At 36.8% G+C, this 27,728-nt stretch overlaps 1 protein-coding gene across 6 annotated transcripts in view; it reads left to right on the top strand.

The window, feature by feature from the left end:
• The window catches only part of LOC150077541 (single-stranded DNA-binding protein 3-like), a 729,210-nt gene that overhangs the window by 656,778 nt on the left and 44,704 nt on the right, over positions 1 to 27,728 (top strand). For all 6 annotated transcript variants that reach the window (XM_090386678.1, XM_090386675.1, XM_090386677.1 and 3 more), the window contains one exon: positions 1,098 to 1,185. In XM_090386678.1, coding sequence (XP_090242804.1) covers positions 1,098 to 1,185 — 88 coding nt within the window. The remainder of the gene's footprint in view (positions 1 to 1,097; positions 1,186 to 27,728) is intronic.

Genomic DNA, 27,728 nt, shown 5'->3' with positions numbered 1-27,728 from the left:
CTAAAAACCAAATAACAACAACAACTCAATTTCTAAACAAAAAATTATTGACTATAAAAAAAACTTCAGCACTCCTGACATAAATAACGAAACAAAATTTGTTTTTTTTCTGTGCAACGGAACACAATGCACTAAAACAAGCCAAACATTTGTTCTCTTTCTGTTGTTTTTTAGAGGGCCAGTGTGAAGACAGCAAGGATTGTAGAATAATGGGTATGTTCATCTCCCAATCACGACTTATTACGCCACTTCTTGTCACTTATTTACAACTTGCAAACATCTATTTATTCCTCTTCTATTTGTTACTTGAATTTTATGATTTCCGGTGGATATATATTTTTCTACTTTGGAGCCTTGAAATGTCCCAGTTAATACGATCTTGGTAAATCGAGAGTTGCTGTATGTTTTTTCCGATTTCATTGTAATGTGAATTTATTTCTGAGAATAGATACTTAAGGCTTGTTTATATTTATATAGCCAAAAAGATAATGTGTAATACATGAGAACAGTGCAAAGAGGTTTCCTTCTGCCAAATTACTTTTCAATGCTTCCACACATGGCATCGTAGTCAGAATAAAATACTTTCCGAAATTTAAAAGAATATTGATGTTCAAGCCATTTAAAATTTATCATCTTTTCAATTATATTTTATTTCCTATTTTGATTTTCTACTTCAAAATGTAGTTTTTGTGCTGGACTGATGGACTGTTTTTTGCACAAATTGTCAAGTTATAGCATGATTTGGATGGTGCAAAACTAACCTACTTTTTTTTTTTTTTTTTTTTTTTTTTTGAATTTTTATTATTGTTTTTATATTTGGTATGTCTTTTCTCCCATCTCTTTTTTTTTTTTTTTTGTTTTTTTTTGTTTACCATATGGGTTAATTTTTAATTATTCTCAATGGCAAAGGCTACCTCTGTCTCTGAATTGCCAAGATTTGATTTTCACGTTATAACCTATATATATTTACAAAATGCTGTATGCATTAAGATAGTTGATGCTTTTTTAAAATCTCTCATTTTTACATTGTACATTTTATTTATTGTTTCAATTGTTTACTCCAAAATATAACTTTTGTTATATTAATTACTTTTAAGTTTCCAATGGGACCTGGCCCAGAGGGACCAATGGGTCCAATGGGACCTGAAATGGGACCTCCAGTAATGAATGGAATGTCTTCAGCAGGTAAGATTTTATATATAAACACTATTAAAGCTTAGCTAGTTGGGTATTACAGCATACTATATTTTAAAATTATATTGATAAAATTAAAGTGCACAAAAACCTGTTGGCAACATAGTTTCAGGTCATTTTTCTAACTTTTTTTTTTCTTTTCAGCTTAAATCATTCTGTCCACCCAAAACTTAATTAATTAATTCTGTTTATTAGCTGATCAGAATTACACTGACAATGAAAAGCTTGCCCCGGGACAGCTAATAAAACAGAGGCATACAGTATAAAGAACATACATTTAGAATATAATACAACAAATAGGAAAAACTAATTAATAAATTAATGACATACAATTGATATGAAATTACTAATGCAATACACATAATTCTAATACATAATTAATTAACTCATAATTAACACATAATTCTCAAGATTTTAACATTGCTAGTGCAGAAAATGTGATTCATGAATACATAAAACCGGATAGTTTTTATCTCTGACCACACAAACTGCTAAACTATAAAGTACGGGTTAAAAAGGAAGGAAAGATGCAACATGATTGTTATTTTTTGTATGGTTGAGATTGCTTAGAATAAGTTTAGCTGCTTGTGACAGAAGAGTTTCGTTTTGAGCTATTAAGACAAGATCTATATTCAATGCATTAATAAAGAAAAGAGTGTTGAAAGGAAAGTGCTTTCAACACAGAAAAGTTGAAAGAAAGGCCACACTTGCCTTTCTACTAACCGAAGTTAGGTTAGTAGAAAGGCAAGTGTGGGTTTGGATCTTGCAGCTTTCCAAGGAATTCTCCAAGCTATGACTTCCCAAATTTCTGGCAGTCAATGGCAGAGTTATACAATTTTGCAAATCATGATAGGTTGTTGTGAAAAATCAGAGTAGATAATGAAAGACCAAGAAGAAACAGGTGTAAATGGACTTAAAAAAAGTCCATTTATGAAACCAGTATTCAAGAGAAGAAATTTTTTTGAAATTTGCAGTGGCCACACCAGCCCAGACAAGACAAGCATAAAGAATTTTTGGCTTTATCATTTTGGAGAAGAATTGGATTATAATATGGTCAGAATGGATATGTTGTAGGTTTTGTTTTGCCAGCCAAATGGTTCTTGTGAGTTGTTTCGACAGGTTATTTAAATGAGTAGAGAAATTCAATTTGTAGTCATAATAAATTCCCAGATCCTTATGGTCCGATACTGTAGGAATTGTTTGGGAATTAAGTGAGGTGATATTCAGAAAGATGTTCTTTCTAAGCAGAGATGACTAGATTTTGAGGGATTCATTTAGAGATTAAAACGTTTTGTTTTTGAAGTTTGCTACAAGGACCTTTACTTTGAGGAGGTTGGCAAAGAAAATGTGCCCTGTGAGTGAGGTCTATACGAGGAAGTGGGTCAAAAAAGATTTGTATTCACCCAGAAGTAGTTGAAATAGAAAATTTTAAATTTTTTTGTTTCATATATTGAAATCTCTATTTGGTTTCAATCTGACAGTTTTTTTTAAGCATTGAATGAAGTGCAATGCCACAATGGATAAAGTGAATTACAGATCAGTGATCGAGTTCCTCTTTCTTCAAGGGAAAACAATCCATGAAGAAATGGTTGCAGTTTATGGAGAAAACTGCCCAGGTTACAATGCTGTTGCACGTTGGTTTAAACAGTTCAAATGTGAAAGAACCTCAGGTCATGATGAAAAAATCCCAGGACATGTACAACTGATGATGTTGCCAACAGCAAATTCAAAATGGGAAGCATTCGAAATAATCTTGGAAGCTACTAGGCTTTTCATACCAACTAAGAAATATGGTTCAAGGTTTAAGCCTAAATGGATGTCAGATCAACTAATGAGACGTGGCAGAGAAGAAAAATGCATGGGATACATATAAATTAACAGGTCACATGGAAGCCTATGATAGATATAAGCTGATCAGTAACCAAGTCACAAAGGAGGTTAGGCAGGCAAAGGCAGATTGCGAGAAATCTTTGGCAAAGGATGCAAAGAAAAACAGCAAAAGAGTTCTTTACTTATGTAAACTCTAGAAGGAAGGAGATGAATCAAATTGGTACACTTGATATCGAAGGTTCAACTGTTGATGATCCTGCTCAGATAGCTAACAAACTAAATGAGTATTTTGCATCTACATTCACACACGAGGAGTTATTCAGGGAGGGGAATGCCAGAGGTGAATTAAACTCTAGCAGTGAGCTAGATGATTTTGTAATAACAGAGCAAAGTAGAGGAAAAATTGTTGAAGATAAACATAAGAAAAGCTAAACATAAGATAAACATAAGTACATAAAGGTATGTACTGCTATAAAAGAAAAAAGGCAGAGAAAGCTATCAAAAGGTGTTCCCAATATTTTAAACCCACAAATGTGGGTTTAAAATATTGCTATATCCTGCTTATTCCCCCTACCTTGCACCCTCAGATTTTTCCTCTTTCATGCTGTGAGGTCCTTTCTTCATGGAAAACACTTTGCTGCTAATGATGAGGTGATTTCTGCTGCCAAGTCTTGATCTGAAGGACAGTCAGAAGACTTCAACAAAACTGACATGCAGAAGTGTATCGAAAGGTTACAAAAATATGTCCTTTTGTTTGGTTGACTATGTTGTAAAAATGTAATATGTGGTGTTTGTTTCAACCCTCTATCACAACTACTTCTAGTTGAATATAAACCTTTTTTTAATCCCTCCCCCTGTGTATTACTGAGGGTCTGAATTTAGGATTTAAAAAGAATCCTTAAACGTCACTAGATAAAAATTTTGTGTTCTTATTGTGCTCATAATTGATATAAGTATGAATAAAAACATACACCATTTCTATTTTTTTTTTTTTATTTTTTTTTTTTTTTCCATTATAGCTTCTGGTGGTATGGTTAGGAAATTATGATATGTGGTTCATATCCATTAAGATGAAATATATGAAAATATATAGAAAAAAAAGAAAGAAAAAAGATAAAATATATGCCCTGTGGCATTGTCTTCTGATTACTGACCCCATTTAGGTCTAATTATAGGATTCATGAAACAACACCAAATAGCAATTTAGGCCAAAATTTCTTGTACATCATCATCCAAAGGCTATCAAAATAACAGAACATTCAAGCTAACTGCACATAGAGATTGGATGTTTACATACAGTGCAGATGTATTGCAGTTCCAAAAAAAGAAAACGATAAAATAAGATAAAATATATGCCCTGTAGCATTGTCTTTTTATTACTGACCCCACTTAGGTCTGATAATAGGATTCATTAAACAACACCAAATAGCAATTTAGTGCCAAAATTTGCTTGTAGAGTAGACTATCGAAATAATGGCACACTAGATAACAGAACATTCAAGCTAACGGCACATCGAGATTGGATATTTATACAGCGCAGATGTCTTGCAGTTCTGAAAAAAGAAAACGGCAAGTCACGTGATTATTGTATTTTTTTTTATATTCACCATATTCAAAGTGAATTCTGTACTGATATCACGGATTATACCCCTGTTTTACATTTATTTTAAATTAAAAACCCCTCACTATGGCTCCTAAAGTTAAACTTCATACAGAGAAGAAAAGAAAAACAACATTAAAGCTTAGTGGCAAACTTGATATAATCCAAACTATTACATTAGCGCCACCCGGAAAGTTAATTCATATACCATGTGTATTACAATGTCTGTAAATTGCTTGTGTTCTCTAGTCAATTTGCTTGTTTTGCTGGACAAAAACCCCCAGTCTCTGGGTAGAGGGGGAACCTTGCTATCTACGCCTAAGACTAACTCAGCCACAGAGTGAAAAAGCCCATAAAAGTTCCTCGTGTCATCGATGGAATTCAAACTCGGGCCTTTTCTACCTACTGTGGGGAGGACGCTGATGATACCACTGTGCAACATGCACAAACTAAACTTGATATAATAAAGAAAATAGAACGGGGCTTCAGCAGGACTGTATTAATGGCAGAATATAACATTGGATCACCATGTTTAAGTTTTTTATGTGCAGTTAATAATTACATTCTTGATCTCTATTTCTTATTTTGTCTCATTATTTCTGCATTAAACATATCAAAAATAAAACTTTCTAGGAAACTGAAAAATCGAAATAATGGCACCATGAATCCCCAAACATGCCGTTATTCTGAAAGTGTACTGTAATTGATATTTTATTGATACATAAATATCAATAGCATTACCATTAGCCAAGGTATATGTGCAAGCTTATACAGCATCAGCCAAAAAAAAAAAAAAAAAACACCTTCCTATTTCACCCATCTATTCGCTCCAAAAGTTTGTCCAGTTCTTCCTTGAATTTATTTGCTATCAACTTCAACAAAAATGGAAGTTTGTTCCAGCAATCAAACTGCCCACTGACTAAAGGCAAATTTTGAACATCTATTCTACAACTGCCCTTCCTCGATTCGAATTTATGCCCCCTCAGGTTTGTAATCTGAGAAAGAGGAAGAATCCCATCAGCATTGAGCCTGCTCAAACCATTCACGGCCTTATACACCTCAATCAGATCACCTCGCAGGTGCCTAGTCTCTAGACGCTGTAATTTGCAGAAATTAAGCCTTTCTTAGTAAGAGGATCCGTTTGTTCCCCTCACCAATTTTGTTGCCCTTCTCTGTACTCATTCTAGCAACTCTACATTTTTTCTAAAATGAGGCCTCCAGAGGCCGCCTGCCTTATACAAAGGGATAATCACCTCCTTTTCCCTACTAGCAAAATTCCTGTATATCGTTGCACTTGCAGCCTGTCTGCACTGCTCAGAAGATTTCATATCTGACTGCACAATTACCCCAGGTCTTTTTCATTTTCTACCACATAGTTGGTATGTTGGTATTTTCTAGAACCTGTTGCAGTAGCACATTGTCATTAACAACCCTGCCAACCTTTGTATCATCTGCAAACTTGGACATTAAGCCTGATATACCTTCATCAATATCATTAATAAATATACAAAACAAAAGTGGGCCCAAAACCGAACCCTGGGGGACTCCAGTAATACCATTACTTAGTATCCATTGTGCAGTGTCCATTGATTACCCCCTCTCTGTCGTCTCCCACTGAACCTCCCATTCATCCATTGTAGCAACTTCCTTAGTGCCATACTGCTCCAATTTGTACAGCATGCTTCCATGTGCAACAGTATCAAAAGCTTTCTTGAAATCCAAATATAGACAGGACTTCCCTCTAACAAACCCATGCTGTGTCTGAATTATTACTGCAATCTTGTCTAGATGATCCTGCAATTCTTCTTTAACCAGTGACTCCAATATTTTCCCCGGAACAGAAGTTAAACTAACAGGTCTGTAATTAGGTATGTAATCCTTTGATCCCTATTGTGTTAAGCATCCAGAGATGCTTAATTTTTAGCCTTCTTTAATATAACTGGATAGATACCATCTACCCCAGCTTTTCTTATGTTTAACTTCAGTAATTTCTTCTCCACTTTGCTCTCAGTTATTACAAAATCATTTAGCTCTCTGTTCAAGTTTGATAAACTCCTGGCCTCCACTTGCCTACAGAATTCCTCATATGAGTGTAAATGCAAAATACTTATTCAGTTTGTCAGCTCCCTGAGCAGGATCATCAACAGTCTAGCCATCAATATCATTGTCCAATCTGATTCATCCCCTTCCTTCTAGAGTTTACATAAATAAAGAAGTCTTTGCTGTTCCTTTTTGCATCCATTTCTGAAGATTTCTCATAATCTGCCTTCACTTGCCTTACCTCCTTTGTGCCTTGATTATAGACTATCTTATATCTACCATAGTCTTCTGTGACACCTGATAATTTATGTATCCCATGCATTTTTCTTTCTGCCACGAGTCCATCTGTCAAAATATGTTTTTCGTTTTCCTTTATATCACATAATACATTCATAATATTTATGGATGGGATTTTGTAATAACTGAGAGCAAAGTGGAGGAGAAATTATTAAAGTTAAAATATGTGAATATATTTTGAAAATTATATTCACATATTTTATATATTTCAAAATATATTCACACTCCTCATGTGTGAATGTCGATGCAAAATATTATGAGTATTATATGATATAAAGGAAAGTTAAAATGAAAAATTTATTTTGACCGACTTAATTTTTGCAGCAGTTTGGCAATAAAAATGTTCAATTACCAAAAATTAAAAATACAACTAAAACAGTTACATAAAGATCACGGAGACCTCCCTTGATAGGTGAGAAGACGTGGACTTCTGGAGCTGCTGCAAATGGATAAGTTTTCTTTGAATTTTTATTGTATTTTTGATTAGTTAACATATTAATTTGTGATTTACAAATAGATTAAATAGGCCCGGTAGCGTTCATTAGCTTATTTTTTAAATTTAGCTAGTGATTTTGTAAGTTAGAACTCTTTACTCATACCACTATCATATCGGAGTTTTGGCGGGAATTCGTAACGTAACCAGTAGCACAGAAGAATAGTAGGATTTTAATTGTAATAAATAAGTATTTTGAAGGTTTTAATCACCTTTTAGGAATATACCTTTTGTATTTAGCTAAGGATATAACTAATTTAACATTGTGATCGTTACTGTACGGTATAACTTGATATCGTATATCTCAAACTTGATAGCTACAGTATTTTATAGTATAGTATAAAAAATCAATCAGTTAAATTTATTAACCTTATTAATTTTTATTGTTAATTAATTACATCGTATTTAAACAAAAATCATGTCCCAGACTAGAGCAGCAAGGAAACGTGCACAAAGTAACAGGAGTGCTGTGGCTCGGAGGAGAACCGAAGGAGACAATTCTCCAATGCATCACAGCCTAAAAAAAATGTGCACAACTTGTGAAATGTTTGTGGAACTTTTTGGAAGGGGACATGATCTAGCCAAGGAGGTTTTATTTGTGTGTGCTAGGCGCAGAGATTGTCAAGAAATTAGGCACCAACTCAACTCACTGTTCTCACTGGTCTATGAGAGTTTGAAGAGTAGAGTAGAGTAGATGCCCTCAAAGGAAATGAATTCAGGGCCCATCAAACTCGCAGCTGCCCAAATCAATGCCAGAACTCACTCTTGTGCACCAGGCTACACAGCAGCAACCTTCACGGCAGAATGTGCTGGTCCCACAAGAGCTAGTTATTGTCGGGGAGACCAGAAATATGTTGTGCAAAAGGGATAGGTGGAAAAGGACCAGGGTATGTCTGCCAGTGGCAAAAGTTGACATTGTAGAACAGATATCACCTTTTAAGGCCAAAAGGGTGATGTTGTTGTACACATTGGCACTAATGACATTAAGATTAGGTGATTTTCTGATTTACTTAACAAGTACCGGTCAATTCTGAAAAAAGTTGTGAGTTAGGGTTAAATTTGAAAGTGTCTGCAGTCCTACCCAGACACAATAGGATGGAGTATATGACGAGAGCCTTGTCAATCAATTCATCCCTGGAGAGATTGTGCAAGGCTCATTGGGTAGAATTTTTCATAGCATGGTCTGTGCTAGTTAACAGGAGTGATTGTTTCTGCAGCGATGGAGTACTCTTAAATAAAAAGGGTGCAAGAATATTTGCTGATGCTATCAAGGCAGTGCTAAGTGGGTCGGAAAACTGCTAGCTTGGCAGGAGTCACAGACTAATAGATTAACAGTAGTCACAGGCAGAGATGTGATTCGTCACTGCTTCTATTGGAATGAGCAGCAGCCTGAAAAGCGAAGTACTGGGGATTTCAAGGACTACTGGGAGTTATAATAGAACAAGTAAATGCATGGACTGTTTTAGGGTAACTAAGTGTAAGAGCAGGTGCATGTATACTTGCATGTACACCAATACTAGGAGTATAGGGAATAAATTTGATGAATTGGTGAAGATATCAAAGGCTGATGTTGTTGGGATATCGGAGACGTGGAGTCACACAGAGATAAGAAATGCAGAATTGGAATGTCAATCATTGAAGTAAATTAGTATGTCTTATAATGGGGGATTTTAACTTTCCAGTTATTGACTGGAACTTGTGGGTTGGTCACTCACACACTAGCAAGACTTTTGTCGATTTATTGGATGATTGTTTTCTACAGCAGCTTGTTCGAGAGGCAGCCAGAGAGAGAGTAATACTCTTGATCTGCTTATCAGCAGTGATTCTTCTTACATTAAGAATCTACAGATAAAGTGGCAGTGATCAGAGTGTATTGATATGGGATTTATTTAAAGATGTAACTACCATCGGGGGTAAAGGGAAGGGTTTTTGCTTTCATAAAAGTGACTACAGTGGTCTCAGAGTTTTTTTTTAAATTCTATATAGTGGGACCAACAGCAAATTCTTCTAAGTAAACCTTTCTAATGGAAGCATTTGAGGAAATAATCTTTGAAGCTACTAGGCTTTTCGTACCAACTAAGAAATACTGTCCAAGGTTTAGTCCAAAATGGATGTCAGATGAACTAATGAGGCTGAAAAGAAAAATGCATGGGAAGCATATAAATTATCAGGAGACACAGATGTCTGTGGTAGATATAAGATAGTTTGTAATCAAGTCACAAAGAACATTAGGCAAGCAAAGGTAGATTACAAGAAATATTTGGCAAAGGATGCAAAGAAAAACAGCAGAGTTCTTTACTTATATAAACTGTGGAAGGAAAGGGATGAATCAGATTGGTCCATTTGACATTGACGGCTGAATTGTTGATGAATCTGCTGAGGTAGCTGACAAACCGAATGAGTATTTTGCATCTACATTCACACATGAGGAAGTCTGTACGGTAGTGGAGGCCACAAGATTATCAAACTCAGGCATGGAGCTAAATGATTTTGTAATAACTGAGAGCAAAGGGAAAGAGAAATTGTTGAAATTGAACATAAGAAAGGCATCTGGGGTGGATGGGATCTATCCAAGTATATTAAAGGAAGCAGCAAAGGAAGTAAATAGAACCTTAGCCATAATTATAAACACTTCCTTGGACTCAGGGGAGGTCTGCATGGACTGGAGATGTGCAAATGTTGCAAAAGAAGCAAATGCAGGATCATCTAGACAAGACTGCAGTTCAGAAACAGCATGGGTTTGTTAATGGGAAGTCTTGTCTGACCAATTTGATTGAATACAGGCAGTTCTTGCTTTACGAGTTCCCGGGTTTACAAGTTTTTTTTCCCCCCAAGTAGCAACGAAAGCGAAAATATGAACATTAATTGCAAAAAAAAAAAAAAAAAAAAAAAATATGAATGTTAAGGCATTCATAAATACCGCATTCCCAACCATATCTGTAACTATACAGTACAGTGTACCCCACTTTACGATATTAATCAGTTCCAGAGACACCATCGTATCATTAAAATATCTTAATGTGAACCCAATAACACATTTTTTTTTTTTTTTTTTTTTTTTGGTAATTTGTTTCAAGATCTAGGAAGTTAAAATTTTCACTGTATAACTAAGCTATTTATCTCTCTAAAATATCATTTTTAAGGTCACGAGCATGACCTTAAGGCAATATAAAACATCATGACCGTGGTTTGTAAATTGTATTAGTTACCAATTCAAATCGTTAAAATGCACTACACTTTCATCATTATCATATGTTTCGTTATAAGAACCAATTTTGAATGCCTTTGTGATATTTTTCTAAAGCACATTTCTGGAGGTCACGACCATAAAACAATAAAAAGAATTTGCACTTTCCAGTTTATTCCTTTTTCTCTTACTTACTGCAAGCAATTATAAATGGCTAGTAAACTCAATCTTTTTGCATTTGCAAAAATACCGATAGCTGGGATTGCGTCGTTTTTTACATTATTATGGTGAAATGTGTTTCCCCTTCCATGAAATCTTCACTCGTATAAAAAACATAAATGAATCTTCTCTTCATTTTTTTTTTTTTTTTTTTAAAGATTCGTAAACTTGTTACTCCACAGGAATCGTGTTAGTTGCAATTTGTGTGTGCTTTTAAAAAATACTTATGCATGCAATCGTGAAATTTATAATTAAAAGAGAAGATTGTCTTGGAAACGAACGCCTCTTGAAACATTTCTGAAGACGACGATTCCTTGGGCAACAAACCAACAAGTACCGAGCCAATAATGAGTGATCAATGAGTGTGCAGTCAATGATGACGAAGAATAAAAATTTTTTAACATTTGTAAGTCGTAAATAATTTCTCTATTATTATAATTTGCTTGATTTTACAGGCTACGTTTTCATTTCTTTTGAAAAATCAATCATTGTTTAAACATAAACTAAGTAGCTAACTAATTTCATTGTCAAGAACGTAACCCCTTATGTCTATGGGAAATAAATTCCCGCTTTACAAGTTTTCGCTTTACGAGCACGCACTAGGAACGAATTAAATCGTAAAGTCAAGGACTACCTGTACTATAATGTGATTACAAAGGAACAGGATACATCAAATAATTTTGGTATCATATACAGTACTTGGATTTTAGCAAAGCTTTTGATACCGTTGCACATGGAAAACTATTGTACAAGTTGGAGTGCCGACCGGGCTAGCCGGGTAGGTAAAGTGCCTGCCTGGCAACCCAAAGGTCGCGGGTTCAATTCCCGCCTCGGGCTTAGATCAAAGTACTGCAAAAACCTTGGGAGGTGCATTATGGCCACAGAAGCCTATGCGCCAACAACTACCAAAAAAAAAACAAGTTGGAGCAGTATGGCATTTACGGCAAGTTGCTACAATGGTTAAAAGGATGGTTGAGTGGAAGAAGACGGAGACTGCTCTTCGTGGACTAATATTATTAGTGGAGTCCCCCACTGTTGCTTTGTATATTTATCAATGATATTGATGAAGGTATATCAGGGTTAATATCTAAGTTTGCAGACAATACAAAGGTTGGCAGGGTTTTTAATGATAGTAATAATAATACACTACTGCAACAGGATCTGGAAAAGTTGAGCAGATTGCCTGAGAGGTGGCAACTGAAGTTTAACATTGACAAATATAAAGTACCCAGAGTAACGTATCAACTGTGTGATACTACACTCAGGATGGTAGAGAATGAAAAGGTCCTGGAGATATTTGTGCAGTCAGATATGAATTTTTCTGAGCAGTGCAGACAGGCTGCAAGAGTTCCTTATTGAGGTCTTGTCAAGGATATACAGGAATTTTGCTAGCAGGGATAAGGAAGTGATTATTCCCTTATATAAGGCAATGGCCAGGCCACACCTTGAGTACTGCTTACAGGTCTGGAAGTCTCATTTTTGGAAGGATATAGAGCTGTGGGATGAGTACAGAGAAGGGCAACAAGATTGCTGAGTGGAACAAAGGGTTGCTGTTACCAAGAAAGGCTTAATTAATTCTTCAAATTGCAGCATCTGGAGACCAGGAGGCGTTTGATCCTGCGAGGTAATCTATTTGAGGTGTTATAAGCCTTGAATGGTTTGAGCAATCTCAGTGCTGATGGGATTCTTCCTCCTCTTGCTCAGATCATCTGAGAAGACATAAATTCAAATTGAGGAAAGACAGTTGTAGACTAGATGTGTGGAAATTTGCCTTTAGCCAGCGGGTGATTGATAGTTGGAACAAACTTCCATCTGTTGTAATAGAGGTCAGCAACTTAAATAAATTCAAGGCAGAACTAGAAAAACATTTGGGGTGAATGGATGGGTGAAATTGGAAGGGTTTTTTTTTTTTTTTTTTGGTTATGCTATATAAGCTTGCTTTCTGGTATCACATGCCTCTACTAATGCTAATAATATATTCACCATAATCTTGAAGGTCAAAGCTACAAACAGTTATAGTATTATTTGTAAAAAATTTTAACCATGATCTGCTAAAAAGTGAACTGGAGCATGTGAAAACTAAATTATACAATAAACGAGAGGCCTTTTTTTTAATACTATGAGCATCCCAAATTGGTGGGTTAACATCTCTAAAAACATAATAAAAATTCAATGCCTAAGAATTTTAAATATATGTAACAGGGATAATTATATTAAAAGCGAATGTATGAAGTTAATCAGTAAACTTGATATATATACACAGATGGGCAGAAGGTTTTTATGCTACCTCATTTTTTGTTGATATATAGGCAGCAGCACTATAATGTATTCAAAAGCTCATTGATTGTTAAAGCATATATTTCGTAAGCTAGTTCTACATCAGATATAGTGTTCGAACCACTTTACACATATAGCTATGGTATGGTCCTTATTCGCCTGCCTCACTAATAGTGAAGAAAGGCCTTCGTTGATGCCCACTGTACTAGTAAGCATTGGACTCAGATTTAATTTGATTTTTTATTTCATTTGAATTTTACTTTATTTTTATTTTCACTTTCATTTCCCCTTATATCACATAATACTAACCTAAACATAAATATAGGAAGGCACTGCAACATATGCATTTTGACAAGACACTAAATGCACGTTGTCTTTTCTCACTCAGATGCACAATGATAAGGATGTCTTCAGTTTAATTCTATGATTTTAATTATGCCTCTGTCTGTCAGATCAACAGGCCATTATTTCTAGTTTACGTCTAAATTAACCCCATTATTTCTAGTTTATAACTAAATGAACTCCCCCAATTGATATAATTTTCACCACACTTTCCTATAAAATTATATACCTATTAATAACCTGATAAATTGGACTATGGATCATAGAAACAGATTGTATATTGCTGTTTGCTTTCACTTGCTTTTTTCAATACCCATCACTTGTACATTGATGGGTGTTGGTCTCTGTTGAGTGCCCATCAATGTATACAGACTGCAATCAGCAGGTAATAAATTTAAATATTAAAAATATTATTCTGGGTATTTTGTTAATGTTAGTTTTAAAATCCCTTTTACTCTTCTTCACTATTCAATTTGTAGTTTAGCTATGGCACATATTATAGGTTATTACTCAAATAATTTTAATGGCATATTAGTTTTAATTATATCAATAAATATGCAAAAATCGCGTAATGTTCAATTTAATGGCATTAGTGATTGCCAATTCACCTTTACCTTAACATAAGTAATCATATTGCATTTTGTTTATATATATACAGGGTTATTCAAAATGAAGTCCGGGGTTTCAGACAATTCCTGAACTGAAACCTCAGACTTCATTTTGAATAACCCTGTATATATAATCTAATGGGCTCACCCTGAAATTTGCAGGGCCTATGCCACAAAATATCTCTGTCTTTAATGACACCAAGAATTACTGGGCATTTTTACAAAATTTGTACTTCCTCAGCATTTATAAGGACATTTTTTTTTTTTTCTTTTGATTGAGAACATATGCACCATATAATTATTACAAGCACCAATAAAGTACTTCTTCACTGATCAAAAGAACAAAGCCTTCTTCTCTTGAGTTGTCTCTACGACTTTAGCAGTAGAAATGCCTCTGACAAAGTCAGATTCTTACTTCTGTTTAGTTTAGTAATCTCCTTCCAAAATGCCAGTGGAATATTTAAAAACTTTGGTATAATAAATTTGCACATAACATTCTTCAACATACCTAGGAGTAATGATCCCAGTACATGGATGCGAGATAAGTTGGAGGGAAGAGCGCTGTGTTCAGATTTTCAAATGTTGGGTTTTAAATACTTTTTTCAAGTGCAAACAGCCTTTCTGCTTGAGTGAGGATAACATGTCTATTAATGTTTGCAACACATCTGGAGTTATCAGCTTGCTTGGCCTCTTTAGGATTGCTCTCACTAGAAGTTTGTGATTCAGAAGTTGTTTTTCTTAAGGATATCATTGCTTTGCTTTTTTTCAAAACTCTGATCCTCAACTGGATTTCGAAATAAGTTGGTACTATTCAGTAGTGAGTGCTTTGTACTTTTTCAATAATTCTGGGTATTTTGTTAATGTTAGTTTTAAAATCCCTTTTACTCTTCTTCACTATTCAATTTATAGTTTAGCTATGGCACATATTATAGGTTATTACTCAAATAATTTTAATGGCATATTAGTTTTAATTATATCAATAAATATGCAAAAATCGCATAATGTTCAATTTCAGAAGTTGATCAGATTGGCAGGTTTGTTAATAACAGTAGAGACAGTATGCTACTGCAACAGCATCTAGAAAAGTTAAACAAATGGGCTGGGAAGTGGCAACTGAAGTTTAACATTGACAAATGCAAAGTACACCATATGGGTAGCAGTAACCCAAGAGAAACATACCAGCTGTCTGGTACTACACTCAGGGATGTGGAGAATGAAAAAGACCTGTGGGTAATTGTGCAGTCAGCTATGAAGTTCTCTGAACAGTGCACACAGGCACCAGAGCATGGAGTTTTGTCAATGATAGATAGGAATTTTGCTAGCATAGACAAGGAGGTGATTATCCCTTTGTATAAGGCATGTGGTCAGGCCATATCTTGAGTACTGTATACTGTATAAAATGAGGTCTGGAGGCCTCATTTTAGGAATTATGTTGAGTTGCTAAAACGAGTACAGAGAAGGGTAACAAAATTAGTGAGAGGAACAAAGGGGTGTGCTTACGAAGAAAGGCTTAAATTCTGCCAGTTATAGCATCTGGAGACTAGGCACCTCCGAGGTGATCTGATCGAGGTGTATAAGTCTTTGACTGGTTTGAGCAGGCTCAATACTGACAGGATACTTCCGCTTGCTCAGATTAAAAACCTGAGGGGGCATAGATTCAAATTGAGGAAAGAGTTGTGGAATAGATGTGCAGAAGTTTGCATTTAGCCGGCTGGTAGTTGATTGCTGGAACAGACTTCCATCTGTTGTTGTTGTGGAAGTTGATAGCTTAAATAAATTTAAGGCTGAACTAGACAAACATTTGGAGTGACTGGATGGGTGAAATGGGAAGGGGTTTTTTTTTTTTTTTTTTTTTGGCTGATACTGTATAAGCTTGCTTCCTTGCATCATTTGCCTCTACTAATGCTAATAAGGCAAATGCTAACTTCAAGCACTAAAAACCTGCAGATAAAAGACCCACCAGGTGGCAGTGATCATAGTGTATTTAATTTGAGATTTACTTTTTTTTTTCTTTTTTTTTTTTTTTTTTTTTTTTTTTTTTTTTTTTGAAAACCTGAAACATGAGAGGTATTAAAACCTATAGTACTTAGTACTGTGCTTGGGTTAGAGGTTGAGAAGACAAAAGAAGGTATTTGTTGCCATTAGACTTGAACTTCTGTAAATTGAAATTTTCAGGAAATACATATGAAGGAAGATTGTTCCAGAAAACAGCAGTTGAATGAATAAATGAAGAAGATGAAAAGTTGGTTCTGTGAGATTGACAGTAAATGGATGTTCTCTGGTAGTGGCACGTGTTCGGACTGTTTTGAAAGAGAGAGAGCGGGAATTATAGAAGCCAATTCAGAAGAACAGTGCCCATGGAAGTATCTGTAGAAAAGGTATGCAGCAGAAAACAGTACGTCTATGAGACAGTGAGTGGAGAGACTCTGTTAGAGATGAGTCATTAATTAACCTAACTGCCCTCTTCTGAATGGAATCAAGAAGCCTGAGAGAGGTTTTGGGGGCACAACCCCAGATGTGGGAACAATATTCCATGGCAGGGCGGATTTGCGATTTATACAGAGTGAGCAGCTGTTTGGAAGAAAAGTAACGCCGAGAGCGAAAGAGAAAACCAAGTTTTTTAGATGCAGAGGAAGCAATATTTGTATTGTGCTTGTGCCAAGAGTGATTAGAAGTCAGGGTAATCCCAAAAAGAGATATTTCAACTTGCCTAGAAATCAAAGTGTCACCAAAGATAAGCATAGGAGCAGAAGAATCCTTCTTGCCAGATATAAGACAAGACTGAGTTTTAGAAGGATTGTAATCAACTAAGTTGTCTTTGCCCCACTGGAGAATTACCTGGAGATCAGCATTTAAGGAATTGGTAGCGGATATTTGAGAAGTTGAAGTTGATTGAGCAGGGCAAGGTTTCTCAAAATGGAAAGTGGAATGCAATGTGCTATCATCAGCAAAACTATGGATAGAATTTCTAGTCAATGGAAGAAGGTCATTAATATACAACAGGTAAAAAGAGGGGGAAAGAACTGAACCTTAGTGGACACCAGCATTAGTGGAGAAGTTAGAAGACAGAGAGCCATCTACCATCACCCTCAGTGAGCGATCAGAGAGAAAACTGGATAACCAATTTCAAAAAACAGTTGGCAAACCATAATATGGAAGCTTGTGTAGAAGACCTTTATACCAAACACGATCAAAAGCCTTTGAGATGTCAAGAGCATGTTTCACCGAACTTTTCCATTGAATTTGTCCATAAATTGCCAACATAAGCCAGAATATCACCTATGGATTGACACTGACGGAATCCATACTGGCAATCGTTGATCAGACGGACGGTTTCTAGGTAGTTTAAGAGTTGGCAGGTAATTGTTTTCTCCATTACTTTAGAAACTGTAGAAGTAACTGCAATGGGATGATAATTGGATGGAGGGATTTGTCACCCTTTTTAGAAACTGGCTTGATATGAGCAACTTTCCAAGCAGAAGGAAAAACACCTTTGGAATAAGAAAGTGAAAAAATGTGGCAAAGAACAGGAGTAAGTTCAGGAGCACAGGTTTTGACAACAAGTGGAGAAATACCATCAGGACCTGAAGCTTTCTTAGCATTAAGATTCATCAAAATCTTTCTGACATCCTTTTGACAGAAGACCACAGGAGGCATTGAATGGAGCATGTTGGGAATGGTTGAAGGTGTTTTACTAAGATCATTAATACATGAGTTGGTAGAAAAATGGGATGCTAGCAGGTCAGGTTTATCATTGGTGGCAGTGATAACAGAACCATCTGGTTTTGACAGAGGTGGGAGCAAAGATGGGCAAAAGTTGCAGCCAATAGCTTTGGCAAGAGACCAGAATACTCAGCTACCATTAGGGCAAGAAGCAAGTTTTCTACTCTTAGCCTGTTCAAAATCTAGTTTGCACTGATTAATAACTGCTTTACAATTGTTGTGAGCTTTGGTGTAGGCTGAAAATGAAACTGTAGAATTGGAATCAAGCCAATTACAATATGCAACATTCTTCTCTTGAACAGCCTTAGCACATTTATTGGAAAACCAAGGTTTAGATAAAGAACAATATTTTAAAGTGGAGTGTGGAATAAAGGAGTCCGTTTGTAGAAGAATAATTTCACTGACACGATCTGAGCAAACGTTGACATCAGAAGTTTTGATACAGTAATGCGACCAAGGATAAGAAATCTTGCAGGTCATCCCATTTTGCATTCTTGTAATGCCAAACAATATGAGGTTGGGAATAGCCATGAGGTAAAGGCTCCATTGGGGAAGTGGCTATCAAAAAGTTGTGATCTGAAGTGACTAAAGGTCCACTCATTTCAACCATGTACTTAGAAGGGTTGTTTGTGAGAAAAAGATCAAACGTGTTGGCTGTATGGTTAGGATTTTCCAGTATTCCAATAGGTCAATGAACAATCTGTGCAATGTCATTAATAATTGCAAAAGGCTCACCATCTCAACCAGCTGGGTCGGTGTGACTAGAAAATGGAAGCCAGCTGGAGTTGTGAACATTAAAATCACCAAGGAAAATTTCCTCACTGTTAGGAAAGTTGGACTGGAGAAAGTCAAGTTGAAAAGAGAGGAAGTCTGAGAGCTCCAAGTGATTAGTGAAGTTGGGAGAATGGTAGAGACAACAGATGAATTTTACAGAATGAGGTAGAATATTTTAAGCCAGAAGAAGAGATTGAAAAGAGGAGATTCCAAGTCTGACAGGGAATATCGGAATGGACATATGCACAAGTAACACCACCTTTGAGGTGAAAGGAATCATAGAGTGAATAATTTGGGCAACTGAGGTGAGCAGTAGTTGAATCAACCGATAACCTGGGATTCTGTCAGAAAAAGTACATGTGGTTTGGCAGACTGCAAGTGAAAATGGGCATCATTGAGATCACATATATTTCTGAAATGAATGAGGAAGTGTTTGGGAGGTTTACACCTTTTTGCAGATAAGCTTACTCTATTAGTTTGACAATTGATGGTGTATTGTATAGTAAGAAAAAGTGGGGGGGGACATGCTGTATGAAGCAATGAAAGTTTTGGATATGGCGTACACATGATAAGAATATACCCAGATCCTTGACGTAACGTAGCCTCGACCGTGATCCCCCCCACCGCATACACACTACTCGAACTCCCTCCAGTCACTATCTGGCAGAGTAGAGGTAGCTGATCCGGAAGCCTCCTAAAGAGTTAACAATCGGTTCGGTCCAATTTATTAACTAACGGCTGGCCTGTGAACACAGTTGAGAGCTGTACCTTCAAAATGTAAGGAAAATTGGATCTCTCCGTGATTTCCATCATAACTTCAAAAGTCATCAGTAATACTGCATGATGGAAGAGATGGGGAAGGGTTGGCCAGAATGTAGCTCTGGTGACTAAACATGGGTTCCACCACTTCAAGCATCCAATAAGCAAAGTTGTGGTATTGCACCAGTTGATGAGTCATCTACCACCTAGTATTGCCTGGTAACACAGAGGGGCGGTATTCCTCCATATGGGCGCCCCGTAGCCAGGCGGGAAGGAGCAGCAGTGCGTAGCACACGCTTCTTGATTAGACCGGGGTTCGAGCCCATCACCACCAAATGCGGAGGATGCGGAAAGGTCAGGGAATGACCACCGCATATCCCAGAGCAATATGGCCTTAGTTGCTAATGCTCCTAAAAAAAAAAAAAAAACCCAAATAACTCCTCCATATGGTGTGGGCGCCACACCTCTACCCCTGCTTACGTTGGTTCACACCTGGGTGGTCACCCACAGTGTGCTTGTGCATGGGGGTTACACCCAGGATTACTAACAGTCCCACCATCGTGAAGGTGCAATCAGAGGATGTGGTTGTCATAGACTGTCCGGACATCGCCGAAATTGGGTCCACTTGACTTGAGTGTCACCCGAATATCAGTTCCATCAGCGTTTTAGACTCCCAAGTAGCAAGTACAGCTTGTCTAGCATATCTGAGAGAATGTCTGTGACAACCTCAAGGACCAAGTTAAATATGTAAATACTCTCAGGGTTAAAGGGAGGAGATTTTGCTTTCATAAAGGTCACTACAGTGGTCTCAGATAGTTTATAAATTATATGAAATGAGACCAACTAACAAAGTTGCCAGTGGAAAATTCTAAATGTGAAGCATTCAGAGAAGTAGTTGTATTAGGTACTAGCTTTTTATACTATCTAAGAGATACTGTTCAAGGCTTAAACCTAAATAGATGTCAGATGAACTAATGAGACTTGTGGCAGAAAAGAAAAATGCTTATCAATTATCATATGGTACAGAAACTTATGGTAAATATCAACTAGTCTGCAATCTCAGTCACAAAGGAGATTCTGCAAGCTAAGGTAGATTAATAGGAGTTGCTGGCAAAGAGTGCAAGACTAGGTGTAGTTTTTAGTTTTGCAAATTGTAGCGTCTGGAGACTAAGCACCTGCAAGATCTCATTGAGGTGTGTAAGGACTACAGCTCTTATTCAGACTACACACACACACACACACACACACACACACATGATGGGGCATAAATTCAAATTGAGGAAGGATGGTTGCAGAATAGATGTAAAATTTACCTTAAGCCAGTGAGTATTTGATTGTTGGAACAAACTCCCATGTGGTGTTGTAGAGATGTGCAGTTGAATAAATTCAACGAAGAGCTAAACAAACTATTAGAAGGAATGTACAAGTGATATGTAAAGTATTAGCTTTCTTTCTTGCATCATTTGCCACTACTAACTAAGATAAGCAGCAAAGACTCCTTTACATTTATAAACACTTAGAAGGTAGGAGATAAATCACATTGCTCCACCGGATATGAATGGTTTAACTGTTGATCCTGCCCAGATTGCTGGCAAACTGAATAGGTATTTTGCATCTACATTCACATGAGAAGAATTTTATATTGATGGGGATACCAAAAGTATATCCGCTTCCTACTGGAAGCTGAGTCATTTGTGATAACTGAAAGTGGAAGCAAAATGGTTGAAGCTAAACGTAAAATTGGCACCTAGCAGGAGGGATGGGATCTGTCTAGTTATCTTAATGGAGTGGCAAAAGGGCTAAAGGTTAGCAAACATTTAGCCATAATTATGAAAGCATCCTTGGATTCAGAGGATGTCCCTATGGAAGACAGTATGTGCAGATGTATCCACAATGAACAAAGGGGATCAAAGGATGACATAGTAATTACAGATCCTTTAGCTTGACTTATGTTCCAGGGAAAAATTGGAGTCACTGGTAAAAGAAGTAGTGCAAGACCATTTTTGCTGTCAATGCAGTTATAAGTCACAGAATGGATATTAAGTTGTAGTGAAAAAGGAAGTGGATGCAAAAAATAATTTTCGACTTCATATACTGAGATTTCAGAAAAACTTTTGATGCTATTGCACAGAAACGACTTCAGTACAAATTGGTGCAGTCTGGCATTAAGGGCAAGTTGCTGGTATGGATAAAGATATGGCTCAGTAGGAGAAGAAGGAGTCTGGTAATCAGTGGGTACTGCTTTTCTTGGACTAATGTTATTAATGGAGTCTTCCCCCCCCCCCCACCACCACCACTGGATTCAATGCTGGGTCGTTATTATTTTCAGTATTAATGATATTGATGAAGACATCATGCTTAATAACAATGTTTGTATTGATATTTTTGACAGCTTATACAAAGGGTACTAGGAAAGTTCTGCAATATGATGCAACAATGAATCACAGGAAGCTGCTTGTTGCTGCGTCGAGACATGTTCATACGTGCATAGTAGCCGCCGCGCCGAGTCGATGGGCTCAGTTATTCATTAGTAGTGAGAGTGTAAAGTGCTTGCGATGGCATCGTGGTCACGAAATGAGATAAGGACAGTTTTGCGGTATAATTTCGTGCGTGGTTTAACCATAGACCAGTGCTTAGAAGAAATGACTCTTGCACTAGATGATGATTGTCCACATCGTACAATGATATTCAGGTGGTATAGAGAATTCCAAAGGGGAAATTTCACTCTGGAGGATTCGGAGAGGCCGGGAAGGCCACGAACGTCAGTTACGGAGGAAAACGTTACTGCTGTGAGGAAAATGCTTGACGAAAACAGGCGAGTGACCTACCAACAGATAGAGGATACTTTGGGCCTAAATGCACCAGCAATTCGTTCGATTCTGCAAGATCATTTGTACGTGAAGAAACTTTGTTCTCTCTGGGTGCCGCATCAACTGACTGAAGAGCAGATGACACGACGTGTGACTTGGTGCCGGGAGATGTTAAAAAAGTTTGATAAGGGACAATCTCGGTATGTGAACAACATCGTGACAGGTGACGAGACTTGGCTGTACTATTACGATCTGCCGACCAAGGCTCAAAACAAAGTTTGGGTCTTTGATGATGATGACACACCCGTAATTGTCAGAAAATCCCGATCTGTAAAGAAGAAAATGATAGCTGTATTTTTCAAATCGAGTGGAATTGTGGAACGTGTCGTTTTGGACACGCAGAAGACAGTCACAGCTAAGTGGTATACTGAACAATGCCTACCTAAAGTCATTGGATCTATGAAGAACCTGTGGCCAAAGTCAAGAATGGACACCTGGTACCTCCATCACGATAATGCTGCAGCTCACCGCACCAAAGCCTGCACCGAATATTTGACCACGACAGGACTGAAACTTCTCGAGCACACTCCCTACAGTCCAGACCTTCTCCCGGCGACTTTGCACTGTTCCCGCATGTGAAAATGAAGCTAAAAGGGAGGCGGTTTTCCAGTGATGAGGACCTTCTACGGGCTTGGGACAACGAGTGTGCTTTACTCCCTAGTGAAACTTGGCAGAACTGGTTTAAAGATTGGTTTCGGAGGATGGAGAGGTGTATTGAATGTAGAGAAAATTACTTTGAAAAAATTAAATAAACAAAGCTGTATTGCAAAACTTTCCTAGTACCCTTTGTATTATCATTTTTATTATTTAAATCTTTACTTAAACTGGCCAAAATATTTTTTTTGTACTTCCAGAGCACAAGTTGCAGATGCTAAAGGAAATTGATCCACTGATTCCAAAAATACCAAAATTATGTCTGTTTCTTCTCTATTAGAAGAAAAATTATGTCTGTTTCTTCTCTATTAAAAGAGATACTCATATTTTTTAGTGAAACTTCATAAACAACAAATTTCAAATATCATCCAATAATATGTATGCTATCTGAAAATGAATCATTCATTCATTTTAAAATAGTTTAATCAAACAATTTACACATACACGTTAGTGCAATAGCATCATTTCTGTATGTAGCCAACTACTTAAGTAGTTACGAATTGGCATAAGTTAAGTATATCTTATATTGTGAATAACTTAACAACGAGTGGCAAAACAACGAGTTACCATGATATTGCACTATCTTGAATAAGTAATGCTTCACCACAGGAGAAGACTATTGTTTCTTATTCTCGGTGGATACGTCTAACATATAATGTACTACATATGTTCTATTTCCTTAGAAATGCTTGCCACTCATTGAATTTTTCTTTTAGTCCATTTTGCTTTCTGTTTTAACCTGGAGATAGTGGCAGGCAACCTGACAGGTGACCTTCAAAAATAAAATACCCACATTAACAATTAAACAACAATTAAAAATATGAAATTTTTTCTACCTTCCAGAAGTTAGTAAAATTTTTACTAAAATAGTTTCTGAAGTGATTATTTTTTTATTTTTTTTTTGTTGTTGTTTTCATACAGAAATTGTACACAAGAACCTGTGCAGTGTTCCACCACCATCTTCTTTGCAACTATTTGGCTTTTTCCTTGACCAGACCAGACCAGCACCAGCATTGCATTTGCTCATAGTTTCAGATTACTTGTTTTTCTTCTCCCACTATTCAGTAAACATCTACAGTGTTGCGCGGCGCCTCTGTAGCCAGGTGGGAAGGAGCAGCAGTGCGTATCACACGCTTCTTGATTAGACCGGGGTTCGAGCCCATCACCACCAAATACGGAGGATGCGGAAAGGTCAGGGAATGACCACCGCATATCCCGGAGCAATATGGCCTTAGTTGCTAATGCTCCTAAAAGCCAAATAACAAAAAAAAAAAAAAAAAAACAGTGTTGCTCTAGTTCTTTTTGAAAGATTTATTATTATTTTTGAAGAGTAAAGATGGGAAAAGGAAACCCACTATTCTCTCCAACTGGCCACTACACTGTGAAAATATTTATATACACAATAAGCAAAAATATATATGATTGCTCGTGTTGGAAAATGGAAGAGATTGTTGTTGTTCTATTTTGTCTAAAACTTTTTATGCAGTTTTCAGCAGAATTTTTTTTTTTTTTTTTAAATAAAAGGTGTAAAACACATCTTAAATTTTTAAATTTTTTTTATTAAAAGTTAAAATTACATACAGTACTTACTGCAGTCCATTAAGAAAAGATGAAATATTTTCTTATGGATTTTTTTTTCTCTTAAAGATAAAATTACTGTTTAAGCATAATTAAAAAAAAATTCAAAACATTTTCAAAAAATTAAAAAGAAAAATTGAGCATCAGTCAGGTGAAAAGCCACCAGCAATCTCTCATTGTGGCAGTACCCCAGTATAACTTTTCCATCATGAATAAATGCTGATTAAAGCATTCCTCTTACTCCTCACAGCTTCTAAATTTTGAGGGAAAAAACTGAGATGGGAATGAAGAAAATGGTTTTTGAAAGACATTTGGAAGTCCATATCTTTATAACACTGCAGTCAAGTTGACACCAGAGACTCATTATTACCTTCTTTCACTCTTCCAAAAAATCCATGCACAACTGCTTTCAATGATAACCAAACTGCTAGTTTCAGGCGCCTCCGTAACCAGGTGGGAACGAGCAGCAGTGCGTAGCACACGCCCAGGTTCGAGCCCATCACCACCAAATACGGAGAATGCGGAAAGGTCAGGGAATGACCACCGCATATCCCCGGAGCAATATGGCCTTAGTTGCTAATGCTCCTAAAAACCAAATAACAAACAAACAAACAAACAGCTAGTTTCAGTGTCTTGTAGCTCTGTTTCAGATATGTCATCTTTGAGGAATTCTTTATTTGAGATCAAATGAAAATTCCCACTTTCAGTTTTACATCTGTTATACTGGAAAATACTTCCCTTAGGTAGCATAATCCACTTCCTCTTTTATCCAGAGCCTTACCATTAGTTCAAGTTGTATATGCCAGGGTGGAAGAAAAACCTCTTTTGGTTCAGCCAGTGGAACATTTTATATTACGCCTCCCAGATTAAAAAAAAAAAAAAAATTCCTTCCTCTTTTCCCACTGCTGCATAGTATAATTTTTTCCTATTGCCCAATTGCCCCACAAATATAGAAAACAACACTATTTCCTGTTGACTAGTAAGTAATCTAATAACAGTAAGATCCCCACAGATATTACAAACAAAGTGCTGGTACTTGATTGCACTCAGGATCTTGGACACATTTTCATGTTTATTTCAAGACAACAGCATGAAATAGTGGAAATGATGGGATGCATTTCCACTGTGCAGCAAAACTACTTTTGAACTTATTTTGAGACATCAAATACTACCATTCATTAAGATTAAGATGATTGCCCAGTTTGTTTAGAAAAAGACCACTAATACCTTACAGAAACACATGCCATCTTCCATAATGAAATATTTTAAAAATGCTTTGGGACATTTTCAGTATACCATAATGTTAGTTCCTGCTTCAAGTAACTTCCACTGTTGTAGTAGTAGTAGTAGTATTAGTAGCAGTGGCATTTGATGCAAGAAAGCAAGTGTATGAGCTTATGCAGCATCAGCCAAAAAAAAAAAAAAAAAAATCACACCATTCCCTCCAAATGCCTGTCCAGTTCCTCCTTAAATTTATTCAACCTATCAACTTCCACAACGACAGATGGAAGTTTGTTCCAGCAATTAACCACCCATTGGCTAAAGGCAAATTTCCACACATCTAATCTACATCTGTCTTTTCTTAATTTGAATTTATGCCCCCTTAGGTTCGTAATCTGAACAAGTGGAAGGATCCCATCAGAATTCAGCGTGCTCAACCCATTCAAGGCCTTATACACCTCAATCAGATCACCACGCAGGTGCCTAGTCTCCAGCCACTGCAATTTGCAGAACTTAAGCCTCTCTTGGTAAGAGAATCCCTTCATTCCCCTCACCAATCTTGTTGCCCTTCTATGTACACGCTCAAGTAAATCTACATCCTTCATAAAATGAGGCCTCCAGACCTGTACGCAGTATTCAAGGCGTGGCCTGACCATTGCCTTATACAGAGGGATAATCACCTCCTTTTCCCTGCTAGCAAAATTCCTATATATCATTGACAAAACCCCATGACCTGCCCTGGCAGCCTGTCTGCATTGCTCAGAAAACTTGATATCTGACTGCACAATTACTCCCAGGTCTTTTTCATTTTCTACCACCTTAAGTGTAGTACCACACAGTTGATACGTTTCTCTACCCATATGCAGTACTTTGCATTTGTCAAGGTTAAACTTCAGTTGCCACTTCTTAGCCCATCTGCCCAAATTATCTAGATCCTGTTGCAGTAGCACACTGCCATTACTGTCATTAACAACCCTGCCAACCTTTGTATCATCTGCAAACTTCGACATTAAGCCTGATATACCTTCGTCAATATCATTGATAAATATACAAAACAACAGTGGACCTAACACCAAACCCTGTGGGACTACACTAATAACATTAGTCCAAGAAGAGCAGCACCCATTGATTACCACCGTCTTCTCCCACTTAACCATCCTTTTATCCATTGTAGCAACTTACCCTTAATACCATTCTGCTCCAATTTGTTCAATAGTCTTCCATGCACAACAGTGTCAAAAGCTTTCCTGAAATCCAAATATATGATATCAAAATTATTTTTTGCATCCAGTTCCTTTGTAACTACATCATAATATCCTATCAAATTTGTCAGACAAGACTTTCCCTTAAATTTTGTAAATTAGAACCAAGGGTTCTGCTTGCTCTTTAGTTAAGTTGAAATCACAGACTAAGTTGTTCACCTCTCCTTTCTTAAGTAAGTGTGGTGCATTATAATTTTCTGGTTGGTCATTCAAATCTTTTGACGTGAATGGTCCAGCAAAGTCTGCAATCCAAGAATCCTTGCTATATTTGTCATTTCTTCCTTTATCCCGTGATTTTTTTTGGGGGGGGGGATATGATATGACAGGATATTTGATGCTGTGCTTGATTTTTTTCTGGACATTCCCAGTATTTTTGTCATGCAGAAATAGCAGTCAGCAATGTGGTTGTACAGTTCTCACCACACCTCAGGAACAGAAGAAGGCATACTACTTTTAACATTAATGGAAGGGGATTGTGTCGTATAGCATATGCTCACTGACAGTAACCCCCTCCCTTCTAAATGTGGGAACTAACAACTTCTTCCACATGCCTACCCATATATTTTCTACTATTTATCTTTCTTTCTGCTCCCCTCTATTCATTTAATTTGGAAATAGAGGAGAACCCATATGGAAGTGATAACTTCCCTGTGATAACCACACTTAGTGGGAGACCATATCTTCCTTTTAGGTTACCATGATAGAAGATTGATTAGGCTGAGTGGAATGCCTTTCAACATCTGGCAGAATTTGATATCACTAGTCAGAAGCCTATCAGTGATGCAGTGACTTACACACAG

This window comes from Mastigoproctus giganteus, chromosome 12 (genome assembly GCF_048544385.1).
Source record: "Mastigoproctus giganteus isolate SK-2022 chromosome 12, ASM4854438v1, whole genome shotgun sequence".
Taxonomy (NCBI): Eukaryota; Metazoa; Arthropoda; class Arachnida; order Uropygi; family Thelyphonidae; genus Mastigoproctus; species Mastigoproctus giganteus.
Note: the sequence above shows the minus strand (reverse complement) of the source record. Positions and strands in the feature narration are given on the sequence as shown.